Below are 27,435 nucleotides of genomic sequence, written 5' to 3' on the forward strand. Positions count from 1 at the left end.
AGCTGATTTAGGAAACAAAGGCAACCACAAAAAGCTAAATATGTTTTTATTCTCATGTTGGGGAAGTTTAGCATGAAGTGTTGGAGTCTTGTGTTGGTGTCGTACCAGCCTGGGGGTCCTCCACCGTGCAGTCGTGTCCTTCGGTTCTGGAGAGGACGCAGGCAGCAGCGGTGTACCACTCCACCTCATAAAGACATTTATCAGGGGAAACGCTGCGAAGCATGGGAGGGCTCACCAGATGGCCTGCAGAACATGCAGGGAGGAGGAAAAAGATGGTTATCGAATTTAAAAAAAGATACATAAACACAAAGAATATGGCAGTGAAATCCTGTTGCTTATTTCACCTGGTTTGCATTTGAGAGTCAGTATAGTTTGGGTCGTCTTCCTGTTTTCACAAGTCGTCCCTTCAGTGTATGTCAGTCTGATGTCACTTCCCTGTTTAGTCATCCGGGGAGGAGAGAGGAAGCTGCCCAGGTTGGTGGTTTTATTATTTTTATCTGAATCAGAAAAAAACAAAGAAATCATTAAATAAATTACCCGTCATATTCAGTATAAAAACACAATACCTTACCAACTATCTAGTTTCAATGCAAATAAGACAAAACTAACTTAAAAGTAACTTTTCAGCAAGAAATAGGAGCTTGTTTGAAGTCAATAATTTCTTTTTATTGATCAAAACGTTCCAGTTCGACCGGCAGATTATTTCACTCATGACATGGGAAGTATTATTTTGCAAGCATCTCGTGATATTTTCTATCACAATCAAGTTGCCTAAAAATGCTGCATCAAATGTGACTTAAAAGACATTTGACTCTGTAGTTTAATGCCTTGAAATTGGGCTTCTGTCTCTTTAAAACTCCTGCCCTTTCTGAAACGCCGCTTTGAGGAAGTCACCACAACAATGGCTCGTTCATTATCCCTTCATCAACATTTTTTACCAGCTTTGCTCTGAGAAGTAGCTCCTGTAATGAGCTCAGCAGTTGCGTAATCGCTAATTGCTGCTGGCTAGTCTGAAGGAGCTGAGTGAGGAAGCGATGCTCTGTGAGGTGGAAGCCGGGAAACGTTAGCTTGGAGGAGGAGCTGTGTCTGGAAGGCGGGGCTAAGTCTACTCAGGTGTTTTGCGTAGCTGTATGGTTGCCATGGAGGCTAAAGGATTTCTCAAACATGCATGAAATAATCAAGGCAACACACCAGGTTTGTTTTTGATGAAGGAATAACATTATAACCTCAGAAGAGTCGATTTTACATGATATCGCCACTTTGAAACAAGCTCTCTTATGTTGCTGAAAAGTTACCTGTCATGTACTGAGATCTGTACAATAGAAACCAAAATCAGTTGGAAAGACTTTGTTTTTTTTTTTTGCAGTGTAAGATTTAGGATTCCTGTGGACGTCTTACCCACAGCACAGAACGAGGCGTCATCTGGGCAGCTGGCAGCTCCTCCTCTCCGCAGGACTTTGTGGCAGATGTTCAGGAAGTAACGCGTGTCCGGTTTGGTGGCTCGGTCGTCCACCACCACCCAGTTCTCACCGTCCTTCGACTCTGAAGCAGAACAGAGAAAAAGACAAAAGATCAAGACAAACTTGAATGATTCCAGGTTCTTTTTCATTCAGAACTATGAAGTGAGAAATTTATTTTTCTTCCATCAATGGACTCCTTGGGCTTCCATAATTGTGAGTGATGTCAGCGTGCCCAGAGCGGCCATCTTGTTTGGACTTTGAATTTAAGTCAACTCTATGATGGAATATTAAGGACAAACTACAACTGTGTGGAATATTATTGATATCTTATGTTTGGGAACTGAAATTGAGCTGTTAGCATGTTAGCATGGGTGCGGTCGTACGGCAACAGTTTTCAGTCAGAGGCTTCTTCGGATTTGTTGCAACACTGACTGCTAGTGGATCACCATCCACAGAAATACTTGGATGACATCAACTGAAGTTATGTTAAAATAGCTCAATTTAGAGTGAAAATGATTTAAAAACTCAGTGGAAGGATTAATTGGGCAAAAATAATAACTGATTGGATTAATCAGAAGCGGATCGAAATAAGATGCGAGGAGGAACTCACCGGGATATTTTGTAAGGCGCGAGAGGTCGTAGTGTTTGCTGCCATCTCTGACCAGACACAGCAGGTCCTCCTTCTCCTTGACGCAGGCAAACGCCGTGTCCCAGTTAAAGTAATACGTACAGTCCGTCTCCCCGGCGAAAACCGGTCTGCCGTGTCCGCCGTTTGCTGTAAAACACAAAGAGGAAAATCAATAAGATCACCTGAAGACATTATTTGCCTTTTACCTTTGAAATGTACCTTGTTTTCTGATGCAAATCAATCAGTTTTAACACCATAAAAGCAGTAAGTGCTCAAGAAATGCGATTATGTTACAGAAGTGTACAAAAATGTCCAACTCACATGCGGTTTTGTTGCATTGGAAGTTGATGATGGTCATCCTCTGGAAGCCAGAGGAACATTTATCTCCACCTGGATAAATGAGACTGAGGTCTCCATCTGAGTACCTGCAGAGGAGAAAATAACAGATCAATGAATATTAACTAGGAACAAAACATTTAGATTCTGCAGATTCATCAAAGATCTTGCACCTTTTTGTTTTCATACAAATCCAATTCTCAGGTTTTTTCAAATTCAGGCCAAAGTTTCCTCTTAATTTATGAATCTGAGGCAACATCATCAGATTACAGCAAGTTTACAGAAATACTTTGAAAAGTAAACCAGAAGTTATCAAAGGAACAAAGAGACATTTTATTACTTGTAATTTAAGCTGAGCAGTAAATCAATATTAGGAAAAATGTGAGGGAAAAATTTGTTTAAAATGTTTTTTAAAATGAGACATTTTATTTTTAAGTCATTTTGTCCACTTGTGATCAATAACGTAGACAATAATATCAATAAAGTTTACATTTATAGCACATTTCAAGTCAGTTCAAAGAATTTTACATCATAAAAACATAAAATCATTGTAAACATGCCAGTAATTGTATTTTATCAAATAATAATGATTCTCGATAGAAAACTTCAACATTTAATCAAATATGAAACATTAAGTGTCACATTATGAATAAATAAGTTGAGATTAGATCTATTTTTGATTAAATCTAAAGGTCAGAAACCGGCACACAGAGACAAACATTACCGTAACGTCTGGTTCTTGAATCTTCCGGCCACTTTAGGGGCGGCTCCAGACTTCTTGACCTGGCAGGACGAGGTCAAAGGGTCGTTGCCACACTCTTCATTGGAGATGCTCCCACACACATTCAGGTAATACAGGTAGCTCTCAGAGCCTTCACCGGATGGAGACGGGATGAAGTAGGGGCTGTCTGTGGCTGAACACACAAAAATAACAGCATGTCTGAGCAAAACTCATAAAAAAGATGATCTGACTGGATTTATATTGGTATTAAAATACAAATATATATACGTCTGTTTGAAAACTACATAAAAAAGACCATTTTTATGAGCTGAAATGACTTAAAGTTTATTTTGCGCTGCTTTTTTTTCCAGAAAGATTTTGAAGTTTTTTTTTTTTTTTTATGTTTGAAAACATTCAAATAAATCCATTTCCATTTTTAGTTATTTTAGCTTTTGTCTTTTTTGAGCATCATTTTTCATTTTTGCAAAAAGAAAAAAACTGCTGTAAAAGATGCAACATTTGGGTTTGAAATTTATACATTTTTTTGAAACCGTTTCTAAACACATGAGCCTATCATAAAAACCAAGTTACCAGCTGAATTAATCACCTTTTAGTTTTAATTTTAAATTAACAGATTTTAGACACATTTTGCTCACTGTTCATCAGTAAAATTGAATAAATGACACAAAAACAGGAAGCTTAAGAATAAAAATCTCATTTTAATGAGAATTTAAAGACTGTTTAAATTCTCATTAAAATTAAAACTGTTTGACTCGGCCACCAGTTATTGTAGCCATAAGCTACAATAACTGGTCTGAGTTTGATTTTCTAAATTAAGAAAAACATTTTTAGTTAGTGATCCTGGACAAAAATACATTTATTTAACAGTAAATTAATTGCAGATTGAAAACAATCAGACTTAATTAAACGCTTTGAAGCTCAAATAATTTTTTGGTGTAAAGATGCATCATAACAGCAGGTTTCCAACAGGTTTTCCTCCATATTCTCAAAGACATTTACATTTCCAGCCACATTTTTCATCCAATCTGAAGTATAAAAATAAAACTTTTCCTTGGAGAATCAGATGGATGGAATGTCTCTATATCCATTTGTTTTTAAAAAAGAAATTCAGAGTTTTTATGGTTTTACCTGCAGATCATTTTCTCTTTAATGATCAACGTTGTTTATATTAATATCTTGTAAATTCAAACTGGTGCATGTAAAGTATAGTAAAAATCTGGGATCAAAAAAGCTCCTGTTTAGACTTACTGCCGAGGGTGAGAGGTGAAAGGTCGATGGAGATGTCGTGCTGTTCGCTCGTCAGTTTGCAGGTGTGACTCTCCAGGTAGTCTCTGTGACAGGCGTACTCGGTCACCCACTCCACCTCGTAACGACAGTTTGACTCGGCCACCATCTTGGGGGCGCTGCCCTGAAATGAGAACAATCAGGAGTTACCTGGAAGAAGAGGAGGGTAAAGTTCCCAAAGATTTTACTCAAGTAAGAGTAAACAGTATTTGCCCGAGAAATTATTGGAGTGAACGGGTATTGGTAAAAAGGTGACTAAAATTACTGAGCAAATTATCAATCATTTAATATTTAAAAATTATAACACAAGTTCACACAGAATTGTAAGTAATTTTGGTTTAGTTTTTAAATCAAAGTTAAATATCTTAGTACACGTGGAATAAGACAAACTAACTTCCAGGTAACTATAGATACATGAGACAATAATTCATTAATGTTGGTGAAAACGCTCTAATTCCAAAGGCTGATTATTTCACTTACAATAAAATATTTTTCCAATTTTATAAGTGAAAAATCTGCCAATGAAATGAGTATTCTCATCAATATTCATAAGTTATTAACATAAAACATTTTCCTACATATCACTGAAACGTGACTTGTAATTTGGTTTTGTCTTATTTCAAGACATCTGCACTAGAAATTAACACAAAAACACTTTCAATGTTTTTATAGTGCATATTGAAAATAATTCACTAGAGTCACAGTTACAATATAACAAAACCAGGCAAAAAAAATAAATAAATTCAAATAAATTTCTTTCAATATAAAACTTACTAAACTTTAACAAAAACTCCAGTAAAGTTACTTACAGTAGGTAGAATATTCAGAGATTTTACTCATGTAAGAGTAATGACACTTCTCTAATAAAGTTCTTCTCTAACACTTCTCTAATAAAGTTCCAAAACTAAAAGTAAAAACAGTCTTAAAACAGTTTTTTCCAAAACGTTACTACCCAGCTAATGGCTGGGAGCTGAACAGCCAAATCTGAGAACCAGGTTCTCAGATTTGGCTGTTGATGGGTGATTTGGCTGTTGATGGGTGTTGATGGGTTAGCAGCGCGAGCTGTGGGACTTACGGGATGGCGGCTTGAAGGACAGATCAAAGTGATGTTGACGGTCGGCCGGTGTCCTCCACATCTCTCCGGAGGCGTCGACTCGGCGCTTAATTCATACTGTAACCTCAAACTGGACAGAAAATTACACAAAAATTTTAATTCAGTGCTTTTTTAAAGCCAGAAACAAGCAGCACGGTGGAATCATGTTCAGTTTTAACAACAAGCAGGAGAAGAGCTGAAGGAAACATCTGCAGTGAAGAGACTCGCCTGTCGCTGGACACGGCCTCCAGCGGCCGGCTGGGAACCCCCATGCTGAAGGAGCCTTGACCGGTGATGAGGCAGGCTGCAGAGCCCTCTGCACACGGCTTATCTGCCATGTCTGCAGGACAGAACAGAAGAACTCAAATCCTAATATTGGGTTCTAATAATTAAGTAAATAAAAAAGTAGAAGACAACAAACTTTCACTAATTAAAAGAAAATAAGGAATTAAATCAAAGTACTATTTAGTGATAAAAAAAAATCAAACAATTTCAAAAGTTTATTAATGTTCCGGAAATTTAATTCGAAGTTTTTCTTTGCTTGACCTAAATCAGAGGGGAACATAATGAAATCAGCTTTCTATGACCGGCCATTATAGGCAGAAAAATAAATACATTTCCACCTGAAAAATCTCAAAACTTTTCAGAAAAGAGTCAAAATTTCAGAGAATTTGCAATAAAAAAAACTGAAATTTTTTAGATTAATCTCAGGAAGTTTCCAGGAAAAATTTCTGATAACTTGTACAAATATTCTGAGTATATGACCATAAAGCCGCTACTTTCAGCAGCCACTGATTTTCTGACAGAGAAACGTACAGATGTGGTTTAGGGCCACAGAAGAAAAACAAACAGAATTTAATTTTTTAACTTCTGAGTTTAAAAGTCAGAATTAAGAGGGAAAAAAAATGTCTGAGAAAAAAAAGTCAATTCTGAGAAAAGAAGTCACACGGTTAAGATTAAAGTCTGACTTCAGAGAAAGAAAATCTGAATTTTTTCTTTTTCTTCTCCACTAGTGGCCCTAATGCTCTTCCATGGAAAACGCTTTAAAAAGGCCCAGATTTCTAAATCCAATGAGCGTTTTCACTCACTCAGGCTTCGGCAGATGTTGATGTAAAAGTCGGCTTTGTCGTCGCCGTCATCGACCAGGTAACCGTCCTCCACCTTGATCAGAGGGTTCAGGTCGTGCTTCTTACCGTCTGAGTCGAACACGTAGCAGGGAACCTAAACACACAGCAGGAGCGTTAACACACCACTCAACAGAAACACAAACAGGAACTGGATTTTACGTTAACGCGAGAGGGAGATGATAGGAATGATTATTTTAGAGTTCAATTATTCTGACGATTAATACTATCAAAAAAATTTGCCACATTTTGCAGATTTATCTTTTACCCAATAAAGCCATTTTATACAATCTTAATACATAAAAAACAAATATTTAAGAAAACAGACTTTATTGCCTAAAACTCAATACTGCATTCCTTTAGTGAAGGCTTGATCATTCATAGCAAATAATCAAGCTAAAACAAATACTACATGTGCAAAGCTCAGGCCTTTCTGCTTGACTTATCAATACAATGCAGGGCAGATCTGCTGATTGTTTTTTTAGATAAACGGATCAATAGTTGGACAGTAAAATGTGCCTAATAGAACCTTATTAACAGAACTTGGACCAAGTGAAGCCAAAACTACCACTTGAGTTCTGGGTAGAACATATTACTAAAAAATAAGTTTTTTTATTATTATTATTTGCCTTAAATACAAAATCTTATATGCTTGTTCAGTTTTGGCTGAATTGCTGCTCTTTCAGAATATTGCCTTTTTTGAGGGATGCTCCAATTAACTATTAATCAATTACTAAATCAGCTGACGATCATTTCCATAACTGATTGATCAGTTAATCAGAATTAGTTGTTTTGAGATGTCGGTTGGAGATGTTTTGGTTACATCAGTGAACTTTTACCCTAAAAAAAAAAAGAAATGGTTTCACTAACGCAACGTAAATTCATTTCACGGTGACAGCATGTGACAGGCTTTCTGCTGCGCAGCACAAACAGCAGCGCTTCATGGGAAGCGTCACTTTCTGTCAGCTGACTAATTGTTTCTGCAGAAAGATGCGGTTTCCGTTTTCACTCAGAAACCTACAAGCAGGACCATCAGTCAGGTCTCCTACCTCTTTGTGTGGTTTGAATTTGTCCTTCCTGCAGGCAGCGTAGGTCTTCCACTCAAAGTAATGAACACATTCAGACAGCGCCACAAACTCTGGGGTGCCCTGTTAGGTAGAAGTGTGAAAAAAACTGTTTCGTTATACACAAGCAGAAAATATTGGCTTTTTACTGAGTGGGTGACTTTCGGAAAAATTCGTCATAAGTTTTCTGTACACATAAGTTTGAAGCACACGGAGTTTGTCTGTTTTTATTTACCAAGAAAAAACATCTTTTGAGTTCGTTTTTTTTTTTTTTTTTACTTTTCTGTAGCTGTAATTTCCTGGTATGTGTGAATATCTGAGCTCTATGGTTGAATACAAGCCCACAAACCTACCATCACAAACAAAAACACAGAGTCCACTTTTTTCACTTCCGACACCGAAATCTAAGGTTTAGTATTGATTGATATCAAATACAGAAATACAGCAGGATAGATTTGAAACGTTTCTTTTTTAAAAACATAGATATAAATGTACTGACTTACACATTTATTTCCTAACTCTGCACCAGTGCAGCTCATTTAAACACATTAACAGCTTCAGAATCTTGATCAAACATGAAAATACAACTTTAATTTATTCAGTCAAAGGAGTATAATCAGCCAACCCAAAATAATAACCAAAACTGTGCAGAATCAAACATTGAAGCCCAACAAGACAAATATTTAAAAAGTTGAGACGCTGAACTTGGCTAGCAATTTTGTCAGCATAATCTTCCCTTTTTATAATTTCATTGTTCTTTTTTCATTGAGTTTCATTTCTTGTTTCCAGACATAATAACCTGCTAAGCCACTTCTCTGTGGAAACAACTACTCTCATTGTGACTCGACAGGAAGTTACATCACTGCCAAAGCTATGACAACTCTCGCTCTCTCTTCCACATGCACAAGCGCGCGCGCGCGCACGCACACACACACACACGCACACACGAAACCACAGAACAATGATCAGATCCAAATCAGCAGAAACCTTTTGCTCTGCATTCATTCTACACAGAATATCAAAGCTCTGAAATTTGCAGGAAGAAAGAGAAAAATTACATTGGATGATTTTTGAATTATTTGCATTTTGATGCCTGAAATAAGTGATTAATATCATGGAGAGAAAAAAAAAACATTTGGCATGGAAACACATGGAAAATTCTGATTTTGCACATTTTTGTTCTACTACTTGGGTTTTTGCTGCTTCTAAAAACACTTATTTCAACTTATTTGGCAATAACTTCATGGTTTGTTTTTTTATTATTTTAAAAAACTGGATGTAACATCACAAATCATCAGGCACTGCGCCATTACCTAAACCATTACCTATCAACCCAGATGGAGCTCCAGCATGTTTGGTCAGCTGGTTTTGGTGCTGTATGCTCTGTACAATGGCTGCTGGAAAAGACAAGTGTTTTTTCTGTTGACTCAGCATCTAGCCATTTCATTTGTGAGTATAAATGTTGAGCTGCAGGCTCAACAATTAGAAAATGAGCAGAAACTAAAATCTCATTATCCAAGAATGATTTTGTGCAAAAAATGTAACAAACATTTGCATAGCCAATAGGAAGAGTAGCTCACCTTTAAAGTGTTTTATACAACAAAGATGTAAAATTATTGTAAATCTTAACAGCAAAACTATCACATTTGCATCTTTTTTTTTTATCTCATTTTGCTAACCTAACCTGTTCAAGAAGAAAAATAAAGTTCCCTTTAAATTGAAATGCTGCAGATTTTTTGTGTTTGCATATCTGCAGACATATTAACACACATACAGGGTTTGTCTTTATGCTGCCACAACAAAACAGCTGCCCAGAGCAGGTGTTTGCTGACGTCAGGAAACAGACAAGAATAATACACAATACCAATCAGTCACTTCCATATATTCTGATTATTACACATCCCCTGTTCTGGAGGAGACTGAACAGGGGATGTTCGGTCGCCGTCAGGCCTGTCGCCGTTGATCTTACCATAGTTTTCCCACACTGGAAGTCGATGCTGGTCTGAACCGGGTTGGTTCCTCCGGGGCATGTGCTGTTGGTGTTGTAATCCAGCACGGTGCCGGAGAGCTTCTGCAGGGAAAGGTCACCTGCAGAGTAAATGAGGACAGGGTCAACGCGCCGTTTTATCTGTTGAAATCATTCATTTTCACCATTAGTTTTTATCTCCAAGCAGACAGGTTGGCAGATTAATGTCTCAGACTCCCAACCTCCAAGTTTATTTTGACTGCAGGGTCAGAGCAGTTTTCATTTTTCATGTCGGTACTCGATCGGAAAGGAAAAACTGTCTGCTGTGGGAAAAGCTCGGATCCGAGTTTTAAAAACTGACAGCAGGCCAGTGATTTTAAAAAAAAACATATATTTGATTTGTAATTTCAGAGAATTTACAAATGGATAAAAAAAAACAGAAAAAAACTGAAACACCTGAGCTTCATATGAGAGAAAACAAATGTATTTCCTTGTGATTGAGTAAATATTTTCAGTGATGTTATGAGTTTGTTCATGTGAACTCTGGGTCAAAATAGGCTGCAATCACAAGAAAGCAATAAAAGAAATGTAACTGAGCAACCAGATGACCAACAAACCTACAAACTACAGGAGATAAGGACGAACAGTCGGTCTCTCCATGGAGAAACTGAAACCTGTATTATAGCATTAATATGAAACAATTTCGGCGTTTTCCTGAAAATAAGAAAAAATGGACCTTTATTGCTTTATTTCAACATATCGTAATACATTTGATATTCTACACTTATTGTTATTTCTTTGTTGTTTCTGGTGATGTGGACAATTTACCAAAATAAAATAACTGAATGAATGAAAACATTTAATATGTTAACATTGTTAGTATCTAACTTTGCTAATGTTTTTCTGTTACATTCTGGACCTAAATTCAGGTCAAATCTATAACATAAAGTTTAATGTTATAGATTTGAACATTTCAGCAACCAGGCAGATCAAAGTGGTAGAAAAACAAAAATAAACACAAATATTCAAAATTTGAGTTCACTTTTTACTAATTATCCAAGCTGAATAATTATTGTAATAAAATAAAATTGTTTAATATTTGAATGCAAACAGAATTATTTTGTAAGAAAGATTGAATTAAAAAAAATACACCAAAAACTGCATCCTTTGCAGAAACAAGGAGATCACATCTAATGCAGAAGAAACACGATGCAAAAGTGACTAAAAGGTGAACAGAAAATAAGCTGGGAGAAATTAAACCATTTCCTGTTTGTTTTTGGAACAATTTTTAAAGCACAGCTACAGAAAAGGCTGCATCATATTTTACACAAACTGTCTGACATGTTTCGACTTGAGGGCATAAAACATGTAGCTTAAAGTCTCTGTGTGGATTTTCCTTCCCTGAGTTCTGAGAAAACTCACGTGTTTCCTTGAACTCACTGTTAGTTTAACTTCTCTAATTCACCCTTTGGAATACAACGAGTCAGATAATTTAGCCCCTAATCGTAGAAAAGTGCTGAGCAGATAAAGCCTCAGGCTAGCAGCTCTGTGTCTGTGTGAACTGCTGATGCGTTCAGGGGTCATGTGAGAAGTCACACAGATATTTAACTCCAAATCATCTGACCTCTCTGCTGCTTGGTCACCACTTACTCATTCTTCTTCTTTACATAAGAGCACTTCCTTGCTGTACTAAAATAAACTTATAATAAAAACCAACAACTGCACAAGTTTTCACTTGTTTTTAAAGCAAGTGAAAATGTGTGTTGTCTTTAAAGATACATGGCTCCTTGTTACAGCCAGGACACTGATATCAGATATTCAACAAGGGGACTTTTGTGACCTCTGGCTGCAGGACGAGCTGTTTTAGCCTAAAATAACCCCGTCTGGCAGCCAAAGAGGTCAGCAGAAGAATAAAGGAAGTCTTAAGCGGCTTCAGAGTGACTAAACATTGAGACTGACTCAAACACTCCAAGTGAGCTCCTGTGAAACATTAGCTGCATTTTCTTTTTCTTTTTTTTAGCTCAGACATATTTTAAAATCAGGCAAAGAAAGACTGAATGATTTCATGTATCAGAGAGATTACATTTTATTCAAAATTACTTTATTTATCCTAAAATTAAATGCTGTCATAACCAGTTTAGCCTGGCACAATCCATTTGCAGGACATTAAATTGTCCCAGAAATTAGTGGGATAAATGATAAAATTATTGTTTTATAAAGAAGATAACATAATAATACAAGATCAATCAACTTTAATATTGTAAACAATGCTCCACACTGCAACTTGAAGATATTTTAAATATAAAAACTAAAACTCAACAACCAAAATCAATTAATAAAAATCAAACAAAAACCACACAGAACTGAAACCAAAAGGATTAAACCAAATTTCCCTTCAGAAACTATTAATCATCAGAATGGAAATCAAACTCATTTTAATTTATCATGCAATTAATTAATTGAAACTCATAGATGTTGTGGATGGAGTAGCTGTCAGTGTTGCAACTGCATCTGAAGAGTTCTCTGACTGAAGACTGTTGGTGTACGACAGTCTCATGAATGATGAGACATGTTAACAGCTCAATAACAGCAGCAGAGTGTGTGCCATCCAGAAACACACTCAGTTGTTAGCAAGTTGCTCTTCCAGCTCCTTTGCTTTTGCCTCTCCTCTTTAAATCTGTCTGAATGGTTAGAAGACCAAGTGAAGAGACAGAGGAGTAGAGGAAAGGATTTTTACTCATTATGCATCTGCAGCCACGAAGCCTCCTTTCCAACTCCTCTGTGATTTGAGGTCGCAGTTCAGGTATTATTGGAGCTTCAGAGATGCTAATTAGCTGCTCTCACTTGTGAAACCTTGTTGCTATGGTTACACATTATAACAACTGTCTGAAAGTTGAAAAAAAAAAAAGAAAAGTAGGAGCAGAAATTCTTCCAGCTGCACAGCCAGAGGGAATAATTATCCAAAAAAAGTAAACAAGCGAAAAACAAATGAGAACAAATGTAGCAGCGATGCATTTCTAGAGTGAAAAATAAATAGATTTGGATTAAGTTATCTAAACCTAACTGCTCCAATGTGAACCAGTAGATGCCCAATAAACTAAAATTGTGGTTGGGGTCCATCCACGGCTCTATTCTTACTCAGAGTGAAACCAAAATGTAGCTCAGAGCTAAAACTGAATTCAGTCTTCAAAATGGGTTCATTCATGCAACACGAACATGAAACATCCTCCTTTAGGAAGGAAGCAGAGAAAAAAAGCTTGTTTTAAATAACTAATCCCTGAAAACTGACCAGTTCAACTAGCAGATTAATTAAGAAATATTATATATGAATATTAGGAATGAGAAATATTAAGGACTTATTTACATGAAATAAACTCTTATATGATGCTGAAAAGTTACCAGTAGGTTAGTTTTGGGTTATTTCAATTACAATAAGATACTTTCAGAAGAAACTAGACCAAAAATACTTGTCAGGTTTTGTGTTTTTGCAGCGAAGGAGGTGAGGATGCTGCTGACGAACAGGAGGAAGAGCAGGAGGAAGAGGAGCAGGGACTCTGTCTGTTCAGCACACAGATCAAATCTCTGATGAAGCACCAACAAACTGATCCATACAGCATCAGATCAATAGTTCAGTCAGCAGTAAAACCTCCTGTTGTCGACAGCAAGACTGGGAGCACTGTCAGGTTGAGGCGGCATGAAAAACATAAAACCATGAATTTTACCTCACACTCAGCGAGGAACACAGCATGAGAAAACGCTGGAGCGATCAATGCTTCACTCTCAAGATTAAGAAGAATTATTGCAAGGCTTTTATGATCAAATTATTCTAACAAAACTCTCATTTCATTGTTTCTGTGTTAAAAGTAAAGACTTCTGCATTTCTGAGACATCAAAAGAAGAGTTTTTCTACGGGAAGATGAGATATTTATGGTACAAACAAAGAATCTGGGTATAAAATATCATAAAAACTATGGAGTTTAGCCATTTTCACATGTTTAAATTCAATTTTAAATGTTAATTTAAACATGTCAAACAGGTTGTGGTCAATAATCCATAGATTATATTACAAGAATAACATTTTACTATTAATAATGTCATATAACAACTTTATTCTCGTAACATTACTTTGTTGTTGTACGATTTTATTCCTGTGATATTATAGTTTATTTTTTTCTTTCCTTGATGCGACCCTAAATCTATGTTGTATCAACCCTAATATTTTGGATAAAACAAAAACGAGAATATCTTATTATATTTCTGTATCTTTGCATTAATCTATTGGTGCCTGTTAAGTTTCTGTTATATTAAATAAAAACCCTCAGGAACTCCTTAAACACTTAAAATAGTTTCAGTCTGAATGAAAATACAGAAAAGTTTTAAAGAAATATCCATTATGTTTTATAGAATGATGCTTTGATATTTTGATTTTCAGTTTTAATTGCCATAATCTGACTATATAATTGGAGTGAAGATATTTCTGGATATGAAAAGGATTTGTTTCTCGTTTAATTATATTATTCAGAATTAAAACAACAGCTTATATCTGACCCCCACATGATGGGGTCAGATATAAGTTTACTGTCGTATAAATATGAAATTGGTCCTGCTTTTTTCCTCAACCCTGCTGTGAAGGAACCCTTTTCCTTTTCACTAACAAGGCTGTCATCTCGGTTTTCCTCGGGGGTAAATAACAGATCCTGACTCGATACAGCAGCTGCGACTTCTTTTAAGGACATATCAGCTTTATTTAGCAAAAACGGTAAAATCTTTACTTAAAATAGAACCAGTAGCGTCCAACTACCTGACGGTTTTTCACAAATACTGAACTTAAAATGTTATGAAATTCAAATAAAACCGCCAACTGAAGCTGATGTGTGATGGTTCCAAACTTCATCAAGTTTAGGCAGTAATTAAAGTTCTGCTTCAAGTGAAACTTTGTTACATTTAAGGTTTGAGTTGATGAAGATAGCATTGGATCTGTGTTTTTTTTTATTAATTCATGACATTTAATTAAATGTCATTGATTAAATGTCATTTATTTCTCGTAACTTGGCACTCTTCTCTCCATACGAACATGGCGAAAGGCATCTCTGACGAAGCCATGACTCAAATTAAGCTCTGACTTGCAACGTTCCACCAAATGCAGACACTTTCCACATGTTACAGTCCGATATACCACCAAACAGAACCACAGAACACTCTGTGGTTTTGAAGGCTCTGTGGTTCTGTTCGGAGCCTTCTGTGGTTCTGTTTGGTATTTGTTCTTGTTCTTACTGAACCGTACTCACCGACCGAGTACTTCTCTTCACCGCTGAGGCTTTGGGCGCAAACTGCAGCGCCGGACTCACAGCTGGTCGGTGGTGAAGACTCACAAAGCTTTATGGTGTATTTCACTTTGTTGTCCAGGTCTACAGCCTCCCATTTATAGCTGAAAGGCAGAAAAAGCAGAATTATTTAGGAAAGAATTGAAATACTTAGTTAATAAAAATGTGAAGAAAATGGGCAAAACATCCAACATCTTCAATAGTCTTCTGCAGTTAAGACTGAGGTTAATGATGGACTTTGTCTTTAGTAAAGTGACAAAACCAGGACACAAACAGCAGCCAGTGTGAGCATTCAGCAAACTGCTTATCATTCCTGTCTTATTACTGAGTCAATATTTAGACAACAGCTGCACTGAGAGCTCCAGTGAAGAAAAGCTAATATTTAGTCTCAGATGTTTTGCATCTTTTATACTGACAGCAATGAAAGTAACTTGATGTTAAATGTTTTACAATTTAAACTGATGGGAGGAACCATCATTTCATCTTTTCTAAATTGAATCTGAAAGCACTTTACCACAGACACCTAATTTGTTGTCACCATTTGATAACGTCTCTAAAAATACCACCATGTTGGCAAAGCTTACAGCTGTATTATTTATTATGTCTGCTTTTTGGGCCAACAAAGTGACACACATAGAAACCTGCATTTAATGCAAAAATAAACCTTTTATTGCAATATTATTTTTGCATCTTGTGATGCAGCCATGAAAGTACTTCAAACTTTCCTGGCATACATCGCATCAAAGCTGTACTTTGCATCCTTTGCAGGACCTTCTTGCTGCAAGGCATTAGTGCTACTGTGCAGTTTGTCCGCCATTATGTCAATTAACTCAGGATGATCAGCACCTCTTGTGAAGTCATCAACAAATACGCAACAACAGAGTCAGAAGTTTGATTTTCTATTTACATTTTCTGTATTAAAATGTCTCTTTAAGTAGCATTTTTTAAAAAGATTTATTTATTTTTGGACAAAAAATTGTAAAAGTAAATTGAATACCCAGGAACTACTGATCAATAGCGCTTTGACATGTGATCAATCTGGACCTTCAACTCCGCTTTTATCAAACAGCAGAGCGTCTGCGTCACGCTGAGTTTAACCGACTGAAAGCGGTACCGCCGAAGCTAAAAGTTGGTTCTGTCACGAAAACAAAGAGCTGCTTTTAGCTGGAGGTAAATGTCAAAGGTGCTGCGATGCTAGCGTCTGGGGGAAGCGACTTAGCTGACAGCGATAACCGGGCTAAATGGTTAGCTGCGGGGTTTAACTATCAAATAACGCCGTTTAATGCCTTGTAACGTCTGTTTGTTTCTGGAGGAGGTGTGCTCGTTACCTGCAGAGGTCCTGGTACCACAGGCTGCTGCGGACCTCTTCTGCTCCGGACCGAACCAAAAAACATCCCAAACCGATGCACAGCCACAGAACCTGCCTCAGAGGCCCGCGGTGAGTCGGTTTATCCCGGAAAAACATGTTTCTGTTCAGCTGGACGACGAACGTGGAGCCGAATTAAGACGACATGATACAGCAGAGAGTATCGGCTCTGAACCGAATCAGGAGGAAGTGACTGAATCACATGACAGGACGTCACATGACTCGGAGGGTGCTGACTGTAGAGGCGTTCGCGGGCAGTAGGAAAACTCATTTCCAATCCACTAAAAGCACAAATATCCACTTCCGCATGGTGTGTTGAGTGATTTTGGAATTAAATCACCATTTATAGATCGGTTAGTCCTCTTGTGTTGGTAATTGGCTAATATCTCTCATGGACAGAACATGTTACAAATTGATTACAACAAGTTTGATTGACAGTAAAATCTATAACTAATGTAAACAATTAATGAGACCACTGCTCGTTAATGGTCCCATAAAAATATAGAAAAAAATATCACCACAGCTAAAAGTTGAAATAAAATGAATGAAAACAACAACGCAAGCCTCATTATAACTACAAGTGATATTTAGATTAAGGTTTGTAGATAAAAACAATTAAAATTGAAATGAGAAGAATTTTCTCTTTCTTCAGAGCCACATCTACATTGTATGTGTCTTAAATAAGAGTTAAGTAAAACAGTTGAATATAAAAAGATTGGATAGTTGATCAAATGGAAATAGATATTGAATCTATTTTCTTTACAGTAACATTTTAATTGTGATTTTATTCTCGCCTTTTCATTCTGGAATTAATTTTGCAAACAGGCATGAACAACAGTGACAGTTTAAAAGAAGAAATATCACTTCGTTGAGTTGTTTACAGTGTACTACTCTGTTACTGTCTACTGCGACAGTAACAGAGATCAACCGTATGAAACAAAAAATGCATTTGTTTCTAGAACAATAACTTTTGAAAGCTAAATAGGATTCTGTACTATTCAGGATTCTTGGCAGAAGACATGCTGGAAATCAGAGCATAACTTTAAAATCATTTAACATTAAATTATGACAAAAAACTAAAGTGTAGCCAGTATTTGCTGTTGTCTGTAGTTTCTGAATGCAGCATGAATGAAACTCGTTTACTGATGTATATTCATGGAAGGACTACTACTGCCTTATTTTCACTGGGATCCTTTAAAACTCTCTCCTAATAACATGGAGGCACATTTTTAGACATTTCAGAAGTTTGAATTCTGCCGCCATCTAGTGGCCATCTGGTAGAATCACGTTGTGCCAAATGGAATAGCAAGACTTTCTAAAGAACCTTGAATTTCTTTCTGTATTTGCATATTATTGCCTTTGGTTTTTAAATGAGTGTCTGGTAATGAGCACATTCAATAGCCTTATAATTATCAGTAAATCATTTCATCTGATATATAAAAGTGGTAAAACATACTGAAACTCAAATTACTAACTTTTTTTCACTTTATAAAATTGCTGCTCCCTTAAGACATATTATTCATTGTTGTGCCTCAAAGTAGAAATAACTCATGATCCCTGGCGTTTGAGTTTAGACACAGCTTAATTAGAGGATGTGATCCCAGCTTCAGTTGATTGGCATCAACTGAGCAGATTTAAGAACAGCATGTGGCCTAGAAACATAAACATAAGGCATCTTCCTTTCAGTAAATGGAGAATGGCTCATTATTACTGTGGGTTGGCTGCTTGTCAGCAGGAAAATATCAAAAAAATTCTGCTTCACCTCAGATTTCTAGAAGATACCAATGACTTTTTTACTCATTTTCTTTAATCAGAAAAATGAGTAAAAAAGACATTTCACATGAAACAAGCTAATATATATGTAAAAAACAACTAAGCATGCCAGTTGTTTCAAGAACAGAAGGGATTTGAGTCATGTATCAATCAAAACAGGCCTTTGTGAAACCAAGCTATCAGCAAAATGACCAAAGAGGAAACGGTTTGCAAAAAACATGATGAGTCAAGATGACAAACCAACAAACAAAATTCCTGCCCTCTGCTGCCATCTAGGGGCGCAAAGCCCATCAGACAAATCAGATTAGCTTGATTGCAAAAAAGCAATAAATTTTCAGAAATATTTGTGTAATTTTAAAGGTTAATTGTTGTTTTTTTCCATGCATTACTAAATGTTTTCAGACCTGTGTAATTTTTAAAGGTGAAATTTACATTAAAAACTGAGAACTTTTTGCAGTTGGTGCCTGGATGGAAAGCTTTCAAACGTTGCAATAAACTCTTGCTGGTGTAAAATGCTATCTAATTTAGACAAGAGGAGTTCTTCAAATTGCTGTGAAATTTTGGGAAAATGAACAAGGATTTGTGCAATGAATTTAAAGTTCACTCACATCATTCAGCCGATCATCTTCACGACCATCATTCAGGCTTTTTCGTCCATCACTGTTTGGTTTGGGTCAACAAACCATTACAGGTCCAGACTGCAACAAACAGAAATGGTTCCTTCCCAGGCTGCTTCTCTGGACACATTTCAGTAACTGGCTACTCTATTAAACAAAACATGTCTAACGCACTGCAATCTACTTTAAAAAATGTAAAAGATCAGAATCATTACATTATTTCCTTTGAGTTTTTGTTGAAATTTTTGTTTTGAAGTATTATTTTGAGTCATTTAAAATTAACAGTAAATTTGAATAAAACACACAATTTATAAGTTAAAAGTCAGAATTAGCAAATACTGACTATCTGTAGCTCCTGATTATGATGTGAAAAAGAAAGAATAAACTCAAAACCCAACACACTAAAATGATGAGAGATCATTAAGAAAGTAGACAATGCAATACATCAAAACAGATGCAATTTCTTTAGTTTGACAAGTCAATGAAAAAATAACTGATCATGTCACTGATTTATATAGTTATTCTCTTCCTTTTTTATTAGTCTCTTGTTTTGTTTGTTCAGGTTACATTTGTTTTACATTAAAATTCAGTTGAAACATTCCTAACATAAAACCCCAAAGAGAACAAGCACCTTTACAGCTCTACATATTTAAGCGCGTTTTGCTTCAGCTTTTTGTTATTAAAGCCTTCCAGTCGCTGTCATCAGAGCCGCTTCTCTTCTCGGGAGCTGATGACTCTGACATGGTTCAGACAATCGATGCCACATTTTGTGAGGAGGAGCTCCAAGAACTGACAGCTTGTCAACAACTCGCTGAAAGACAAGACCTCTGCATAAAAGGACAAAACTGATTTTATTCTGAGTACTTTATACAAAGGTAAGATAAAATTATCTGGTTTTGCTTTGGAAATAAGAGAAAATGTTAAATTTTTTTGGTCTGATTTAAATTTGTCATGAAACAAACAAGAGTAACATCACATCTGGGTTAAGTCGACTCACATTTAGCATAAATGATGCCTGTGCCGATTATCACTGTGTTTGTGAACATCAGTTTGAATTGCAATAAATATTTTCAGCTAATGGATAATTGATGCACTCTCACCCTTCTCTCGGTGCTGATGGGTCAACAAAGTGTCAGGTTTGTTTGGCCGTCTCAGATTTACGACTGGAATGCTTCAGCTCACATAAGAACAAGCAGCCAGGCCGGGTTAAATGTTAACTGCATGTTTGTAAATGCTGAATGCAGCTTAACATTTATGAGAGCTTTAAAATGGTGCCCAGAGGAACGTCTGCGCTGTTTATTTTTAACCCGACTACTTGTTAATAACTACCAGATGTTAAAATTCCAACAAATTCTTGATCTCAAGCCAGAGAAGGAACATTTAGCTTACTTTTTTTTAAAATTATGGGCTTAAATATGAATATCTGAACAATCCTCCACAAAAAAAAAAACATGTTTAACACAAGAGAGTGTCTATAGTTCTGAACTTAACTGCTCCTTGCTGCATTTCCTGCAGTGGATGGCTGCGTCGCTGGTGTTCAGGCTACACGACCGAGGTCCACAACTGGTGAGTATGACGGCTTATTGAGTCCGCTGCAGATAGAAAAGAAAGTATGAGAAAATCTCTCAGGGAAATCTCAGAAATTCTGGGATTTATCTCGGAAAGTTTCAATCAAAAAACTGATATTTCAGTTTGAAAAGTAAAAAATGTGCAAGAAAAAAATTCCAAGATTTCTGAGATCAATGTCAGAAATCTTCTAAAAAGAACAAAAAAATTATCCTAAGTTTGAAAAGTTGAAAATTTCTTAGAAAAAGTTTAAAACCTTGAAATCGCAGGAATTTTCTTGAAAACTTTGGAAAAGTTTAGAAAAAAAGTTAGAAATTTTGGACTTTTCAAACTCAAAAATGTCCATATCTATTCTAAAAAATTTCTGAGATTAATCTAAAAATTTATATTTTTTTATTCCAACTGCTCAGTTTTGGAGCTCAGAAATGTCCTTGTTTTTTTACCAGAAAATTTGAAAAATGTGGATTATTCTGAATATGTATTGGGTCTCAGTGGAAATGTATCCCTTTTTTTCTATCTACAATGGCCCTGACACGCTGTCGCAGGTGAGGGAAGTGCTTCTGGAACGAGGATGGAAAGAATTTGACAAACGGAAACGCGAGGACGGAGACTGGAACCTCTACTGGCGGGGGTCAGAGTTCACCAGCTCCGAATATCACAGCCTGCTGCCATGGCAACGCCTCAATCACCATCCCAAAACTGCTGGCATCACGCGAAAGGTGACGCTTTGATATACAAGTTCTGTTATTTTGCATACGTTACATTTCCACTAATTCACCTGTAGGTGTAATATAAAAGAGTAACGAACAGAACCAACAGTCTTTCTGTGGATACTTTCAAAAAGGGGAAAGACAAGAGTTTTGTTAACTTACTGTCCAGAAACCACTTGCTTCATTTTTGTTGAATGTGCAGGAGGCTCCACTTCTGCTTTTCAAAGATGCTTTATAATTGTGCATCTGTTTTTTTATTTGGATTTAAAGTGAGAGACTCTAAAAAAGCTCAAAATAGGCAGAACTTTGCAGACAATAATCCTATTATCGAAGAATGATTTTGTGCGAAAAAAAAAAAAAAAATAGTAATGAACATGTTTTGTTTAACCCACAGGCCTAATCTGTTCAAGGAAGCATAATAGGTCACCTTTAACAATTTTAATATGAAATATAACATTTATTAGCTTTACTAATTGCTTTTTACAAGCTGCTGTCCGTTTAAACAAAATTATAATGAGACAGAACAGAAATGATTAAAAACTAAACATTGGTCTCTTAACTTCTTTTGAAAGGATTCATTGGTTCGCAACCTGAGGAGAATGAAGGCAACATTTGGTTCAGCTCTCTACAACTTCAGTCCGACAACCTTCATCCTTCCGAACGAATACACCAGTTTCCTGGCTGAATACAACAAGCTGCTTCCCAACAGAGAACAAACAGTTTGCTGGGTTTGCAAACCCGTTGACCTCTCCAGAGGTCGAGGTATTTTCCTCTTCCGGGACATGAAAGACCTGATCTACAACTGCTCCGTAGTGGTGCAGAGGTACATCAGCAGCCCCCTGCTGATATCAGGCTACAAGTTTGACCTGAGGATTTATGTGTGTGTGAAAAGCTTCCATCCACTTACTGTTTACATCCACCAGGAGGCGCTGGTGCGTTTCGCCACAGAGAAATACAACCTGTCCTCTCTGTCTAACGTGTTCGCTCACCTCACCAACACCAGCATCAATAAGCGCGGTCCCTTCTATAAAACCCAGAAAGGGCAGGTCGGTTCAGGCTGTAAGTGGACTATGAGCAAGTTCAGGTATTTCCTACAGAACCAGAACATTAATGAGCTGTTGCTGTGGCAGAGGATCAACAACATCATCACGCTGACGCTCCTCTCCATCACCGCATCAGTACCGGACTGTCCAAACTGCGTGGAGCTTTTCGGCTTTGACATCCTCATTGATAGTAAGTTCAGACCTTGGCTTCTGGAGGTCAACCACAGCCCGTCCCTGGCTCTGGACTGCCAAACCGACTTATCAGTGAAGAAGGAGCTGATCAGTGATCTGGTTGAGTTGATGAATTACACACCTATTGATGGTCTAAGAGACAAAGCTTATCAGACACAACGAAATCTCCAAACTAGCTTCAATGCTAACATTTCAACACCTGTTCCTTCACTGCCCAAGCTGAAAGATCGCAACGTTCAACAAAAAAATAAAGAATCTTCAAAAATGCATCATGAAAAGACAAAAAGACACCTTCCACCTGTTGAGACTTTACACTGGATGCTCGGCTCATACTTCAAGATGAACGAGGTGAAAACAGGTCTATCATCACGCCAGATGAAATATGCTCCTCAGGTTACTGGGGTCACAAACCGAGACAACGCTGAAACACAAGATGAAATGGAGAACGAGGTTTCCTCTTCAGTACTCGGCACTCAGGGCAGAAGGTCAACATTCAGACCATCTACAGATTCCTGGAAGCTTCCAGACATCTACAGGTTTTCATTCTTCTTCTTACTACTTCATACTTTCCGTACAATGAGCCAGACTTTCTCGTAATCTGTAGAACTAACATTTTTTTTGTCCTGGATTTCAAAATGTCATTGGACCTTTTTTTGGACTTTGGCTGCTTTTAGGGCGTTTTCCCACCTGCTAGCCTGGTAGTTCGCTTTCACACTGCACTGCATCAAACCAACCTAACTAAAAAACCTGTTTCCCTCCTCGCCTGTGGGGGCGCTGCACCAAAACCGCTGAAGCAAATGACACAAAAACCTCAGAAGAAACCAACTTCCTTCTTCATAAGATATAAACAAAAATGGAGTGGCATCAAATTTTAGCCGCTGTAGGATTTCTTTTTGTCTCTGCCTGAATAGCGAGACCCATTTCTCCTGATAGCGTTCAAAAAAATGTAAAAGATTTCAGCCAAATTAAAGCAGAAAAACAACCCAATGAATGAGTTACAATAAATTATTGATCCTACAAAAAAAACTCTTCCACATATGGATACAGTTCCATATACGTATAACATTGTTTACTTGTTTATTACATTACGTCCAATAAAGTCAAACTCAACTCATGTCAAATGTTGCTTCACAGAAAACGTCGGCGGCTCCATGTTCAGGAAGCGAAGCCTCCAATTGGTCAACATGTTCCACCAATCAGAGCTGGAGGCTTCATTCGGACTTTCCCGTTTAACCCGGCAACACTGAAGGCTTCCCGGGTCAAACTGGACGTCCCGGCCGTCATACAGGAGCTGCAGAAGCTGACGGCTCGGGTGGCTTCAGGCCGACGGGAGGAATCGACGGGAAAGGAAGATGAGGAGGATGAAGACTGCTTTGATTCACTGCTGTGGGGGCCAGAAGACCCCCCGCTGCTCAACCAGTGGTCAACACCAAAACAAAAAATACCTGATCCAAGAAACAGAAATGATCAGGTGGAGCTTTGGCAACACAAAGCATTTCTGCAGAACTCTGATTTGTTTTATTGAAACTGAGTAAGGAAGGAAGGGAAGAAGGAAGGAAGAAAGGAATTAAGGAATGAAAAAAAAACAAGAAAAGAACAAACGAAGGAAAGAAAGAAGGAAATAAGTAAGAAAGTGGAAAAAAATATTTTAAAAAACTGATCCAAGAAACAGAAATGATCAGATTAAGTAATTGGGAATATTAAATGAAATTTGGTTCAGTGAAACTCATATGTTGTGTTTTTGTGTCTTGTTTCTTTAATGTCATTAAATGACTGAAATGTTTTGACAAAACCAAGAAGAATAACAGGAGGTCAGCTGGTTCTTTGTTTCCCCATTAATTATTCACATGGTGCTTAACGGCCTCTTAAAGAGAAAAAGAAACAAACATAAAACCTCAACAATGAGATTCTGAACTGGAACATGATGCACAAAGAATCCATTAAGGAAATCCAGTTAGCATCTTCTAATTCCTGAATTTCATGTCATTTAATGCTTTCAAAATGTTCTCAGTTTAATCAGAGATTAAACTGAGAGCTAGAAGGCAGCAAGTCTCAGTTTCAACCAACTGATTAAGTTAGAGCAAAAAACAAATTCAGATTATTTACACTGAATCTGAGGGGGAAAACATCAGAGAAAATAGTGGTTTGATAAAATCTCGTTAGTGTCTAATTGACCTCTTGATGTAACGTGAAAGTGTTTTGTGTCAAACACTTTCACGCTTCATATCCAAATTGATTTTACAGTTTGGATATGAAACACAGAGGATTGGAAGGATGCAAAGGGATTTATGAACACTTCTTCTGAGAGTGATGATATGAAAAGGAAGGAAATGTTTCAAAATGACAAAAATAAAGAAAATTTTATAAAAGGGGAGAAATGAAAGGAGGAAAATAAAGGAGATAAAGAGAAGAATGAAAGAAGAAAGGAGATAAGAACAAGTCAGGAAGGAGAAAGGAAATAAAGAAGGAAGCACAAAGGAGAGAAGGAACAAAGGAAAAATTGAAGGAAGGAAATAAATGAAGGGAGCAAGGAAGCAAGAAAGAAGTAAAAATAGAAATGAAGTTTTAAAGGAAGGACAAAAAAGAAGAGAAGGAAAGAACAAGTTTTAAAGAAAGGAAAGGGTGAAAGAACAAATGAATAGGAAAGAAAATGTACAAAAGAAGGAAGACAGAAAAAGGAACGGAGGGAAGAAAGAAAAAAAAGAAATGAAGGAAAAAAGAAAAAACAAATGTATTAAAATACTAAAAATTTGGTTTTACATAATTTTATTTTAACTTGTCCTGAAATCTTTACATTGTAAATAATAGAACAAACTCAGTCTGGTCTGTTGGTATTTATTCAGTAACAACTGGTTCCCAGTAGGCTCAAACTGGGAGTTTAACCCAGGGTGTCCAGTTCAGATAGAGTGAAACTGACAAAAATCAAATTCAAAACACGAGTAAAATTTCTAACTCCTTAGACTCTGATTTCTGTTTTTTTCCATCCTTCGAAATCCGTCATGACTTTCTGTTACTGGAAAGACGATCTCCAACGGTTAGACGTCAACATCACACCGGAGGCGCAACGACCTGAATGTTGTTTTACAGTTTGTGTTGTTTTTGTCCAAATGTTGTTCCACCAACCAGCCACTAGGGGGCATTTTGAGGTTATCCTCCGGGCAGATTTCACCGACTTTAAATCTACCAGACTTTTCTCGTCTGCTTGTACTTCCACACACACACACACACACACACACACACACACACACCACACACACACACACACACACACACACACACACACACACACACACACACACACACACACCGAGAGAGAGACCGTGACAGAGTGGGTGTGTGTAAATGGAGCACATAGTTACGCCATGATGGATTTACCCACCTGGTGACATGCGTTCACCAGGTGACATGATATCATCTTCCAGTTGTGGACAAAATGAAACTTAATGTTGCACCACACACAGCTCTGGAACACTGGTACCAGTTTTGCCTATTAAAACGTGAGTTTAATAGGCTACACTTTTATGGCTACACGTTTTATTCAGTCTCCCAGGAGAGGATCATGGACGAAATCGATGAGGAGGCCAAGCGTGCCAGACTGAAGGGACCGAAGACAGGAGCCAATTGAGGGAACCCTGACTGCCAGTCTCTTTATGGACCGTGTGCTTTGTCCTGCTCTTAATAAGGAGAGAATGGATGATGCCACTGAGTAATATTCCATATTCCATTTATTTTTAATTTTTATTTGAGACAGAGCAGGACTTTGCTTTGTTTTGATAACAAGGATTTTTTGTTGTAGAACAGGTTTATAGTTCAGCAGCAGGTTAAGCTGTCTTGTAAAGTGGAAGACGATATTTCTACATCTAATGGATGAGCAGAACCGGTTTTTGCACATTATTTTGAATAAACCCTGTGTAAAGATCATAGGTTTTTTCAGCCTCTTAATATGTTTTAACATAAGATAAAACTCTTTATTGTCATTGTCACAGGAACAATGAAATTTTAAAAAGTGCCATCAGTCAGTGCATACGCTTGACAAACTATGTCACATTTGACACAATTTACACATCTCAACAAAACATATTAAACCTACCAACATTAAAAAGATTTATGTCATGCTCATAACCAAAATAAGGTGGTTAAAATGAAGATAAATTCAGTTTTGAATAGACTTTAAAATACTTCTGTCAGTTTATTCAGTCACTGAATGGCCGAGAATTCAGTTTTTATGCTGCTCCGATCTGGATCAAACTTCCAGAAAACTGCAAAAATGCTGAAACAGAATTCCTTTAAAGCAAAACTAAAATAATAATAACTGAAACTTCAATGCAAACATACAAAATCTTACCAAGTATTTTTGGTCTATTTTCTAGTGTAAATATCTTAGTTTTCTTGATATGAGACAAAACTAAGTTAAAAATAACTAGTACTGAGGATTTGAGTTTGGCAAACCTCCTTGTGTTTACCATACTACCATACTTCCTGTTTGTTTTTCCAGTCACTCGCCTACCTGTCTTTGTTTACTGAATCAAGCCAGAAAGACGATCCCAAGAAGCTATAAACGTATTTTGATATTTGTTAATTAAACCTTGTTTAATCTTTTCGCTGTGGTCCATCTTCTCGGTCCGACTCGTACTTCCTTCATCACACCTGGGGAGAAATATATTGATGAGAGCTTATATTGTTAATACAAATAAGCAGTAGTATAACAGCAGGCAAATTCTGATAGTGATCCAACTTGCAAACAGTTAATAAACGAGCAATCAAAACAAAACGGTTTTCTTTCTTTGTTATTCTCCCATATTATTGGTAGGATTGCTTTGGTGCAACAGAACGAATGGGTTTTTTCAAATTGTTCCAGATTCTTTGCTCTCCAAAAGTTCTTGTGTGCACAGTTCTTTAGGTTGAATTTAAGCCTGACTCTTCCCTCAGTGCTGCATTATGCCAGTGTTTTGGTACAACTGCAGACGTCACTGTTCCAACAGAAGCTTATCGTTGCACTGTCTCTGCTTTGAGTGTGTGGCAGATGGGCTGAGTTGTTCCTTCATGGAAATACTGAGATACTTCCAGCAAACCATGCAATGTTTTCAGAGCCAGGAAGTGAATAAAAATGCATATATGTTTGATTAAAACTATTCATTTCATTGGGG

At 37.0% G+C, this 27,435-nt stretch overlaps 2 protein-coding genes across 2 annotated transcripts in view; one reads left to right on the forward strand and one right to left on the reverse strand.

The window, feature by feature from the left end:
* Positions 1 to 16,562, reverse strand: part of igf2r (insulin-like growth factor 2 receptor) — a 38,037-nt gene extending 21,475 nt beyond the window's left edge. The window contains exons 1-14 of the mRNA XM_055054227.1: positions 16,350 to 16,562; positions 14,986 to 15,125; positions 9,701 to 9,819; positions 7,717 to 7,815; positions 6,632 to 6,764; positions 5,772 to 5,883; positions 5,526 to 5,634; positions 4,415 to 4,574; positions 3,149 to 3,338; positions 2,410 to 2,513; positions 2,071 to 2,235; positions 1,399 to 1,542; positions 345 to 497; positions 106 to 243 (exon numbers count right to left, since the gene is read on the reverse strand). Coding sequence (XP_054910202.1) covers positions 106 to 243; positions 345 to 497; positions 1,399 to 1,542; positions 2,071 to 2,235; positions 2,410 to 2,513; positions 3,149 to 3,338; positions 4,415 to 4,574; positions 5,526 to 5,634; positions 5,772 to 5,883; positions 6,632 to 6,764; positions 7,717 to 7,815; positions 9,701 to 9,819; positions 14,986 to 15,125; positions 16,350 to 16,486 — 1,903 coding nt within the window. The 5' untranslated portion in view covers positions 16,487 to 16,562. The remainder of the gene's footprint in view (positions 1 to 105; positions 244 to 344; positions 498 to 1,398; positions 1,543 to 2,070; positions 2,236 to 2,409; positions 2,514 to 3,148; positions 3,339 to 4,414; positions 4,575 to 5,525; positions 5,635 to 5,771; positions 5,884 to 6,631; positions 6,765 to 7,716; positions 7,816 to 9,700; positions 9,820 to 14,985; positions 15,126 to 16,349) is intronic.
* A 3,704-nt stretch (positions 16,563 to 20,266) lies between these two features.
* On the forward strand, positions 20,267 to 23,814 carry ttll2 (tubulin tyrosine ligase-like family, member 2). Its single transcript, XM_055054228.1, is given in 5 exon segments — positions 20,267 to 20,343; positions 20,889 to 21,062; positions 21,626 to 22,824; positions 23,423 to 23,709; positions 23,712 to 23,814. Coding segments are annotated over 5 exon segments (1,734 nt in total). The 5' UTR covers positions 20,267 to 20,295; the 3' UTR covers positions 23,738 to 23,814.
* Positions 23,815 to 27,435: the final 3,621 nt, after the last annotated feature.

Source organism: Poeciliopsis prolifica, unplaced genomic scaffold, assembly GCF_027474105.1.
Source record: "Poeciliopsis prolifica strain line A6 unplaced genomic scaffold, Auburn_PproV2 SCAFFOLD039, whole genome shotgun sequence".
Classification (NCBI taxonomy): Eukaryota; Metazoa; Chordata; class Actinopteri; order Cyprinodontiformes; family Poeciliidae; genus Poeciliopsis; species Poeciliopsis prolifica.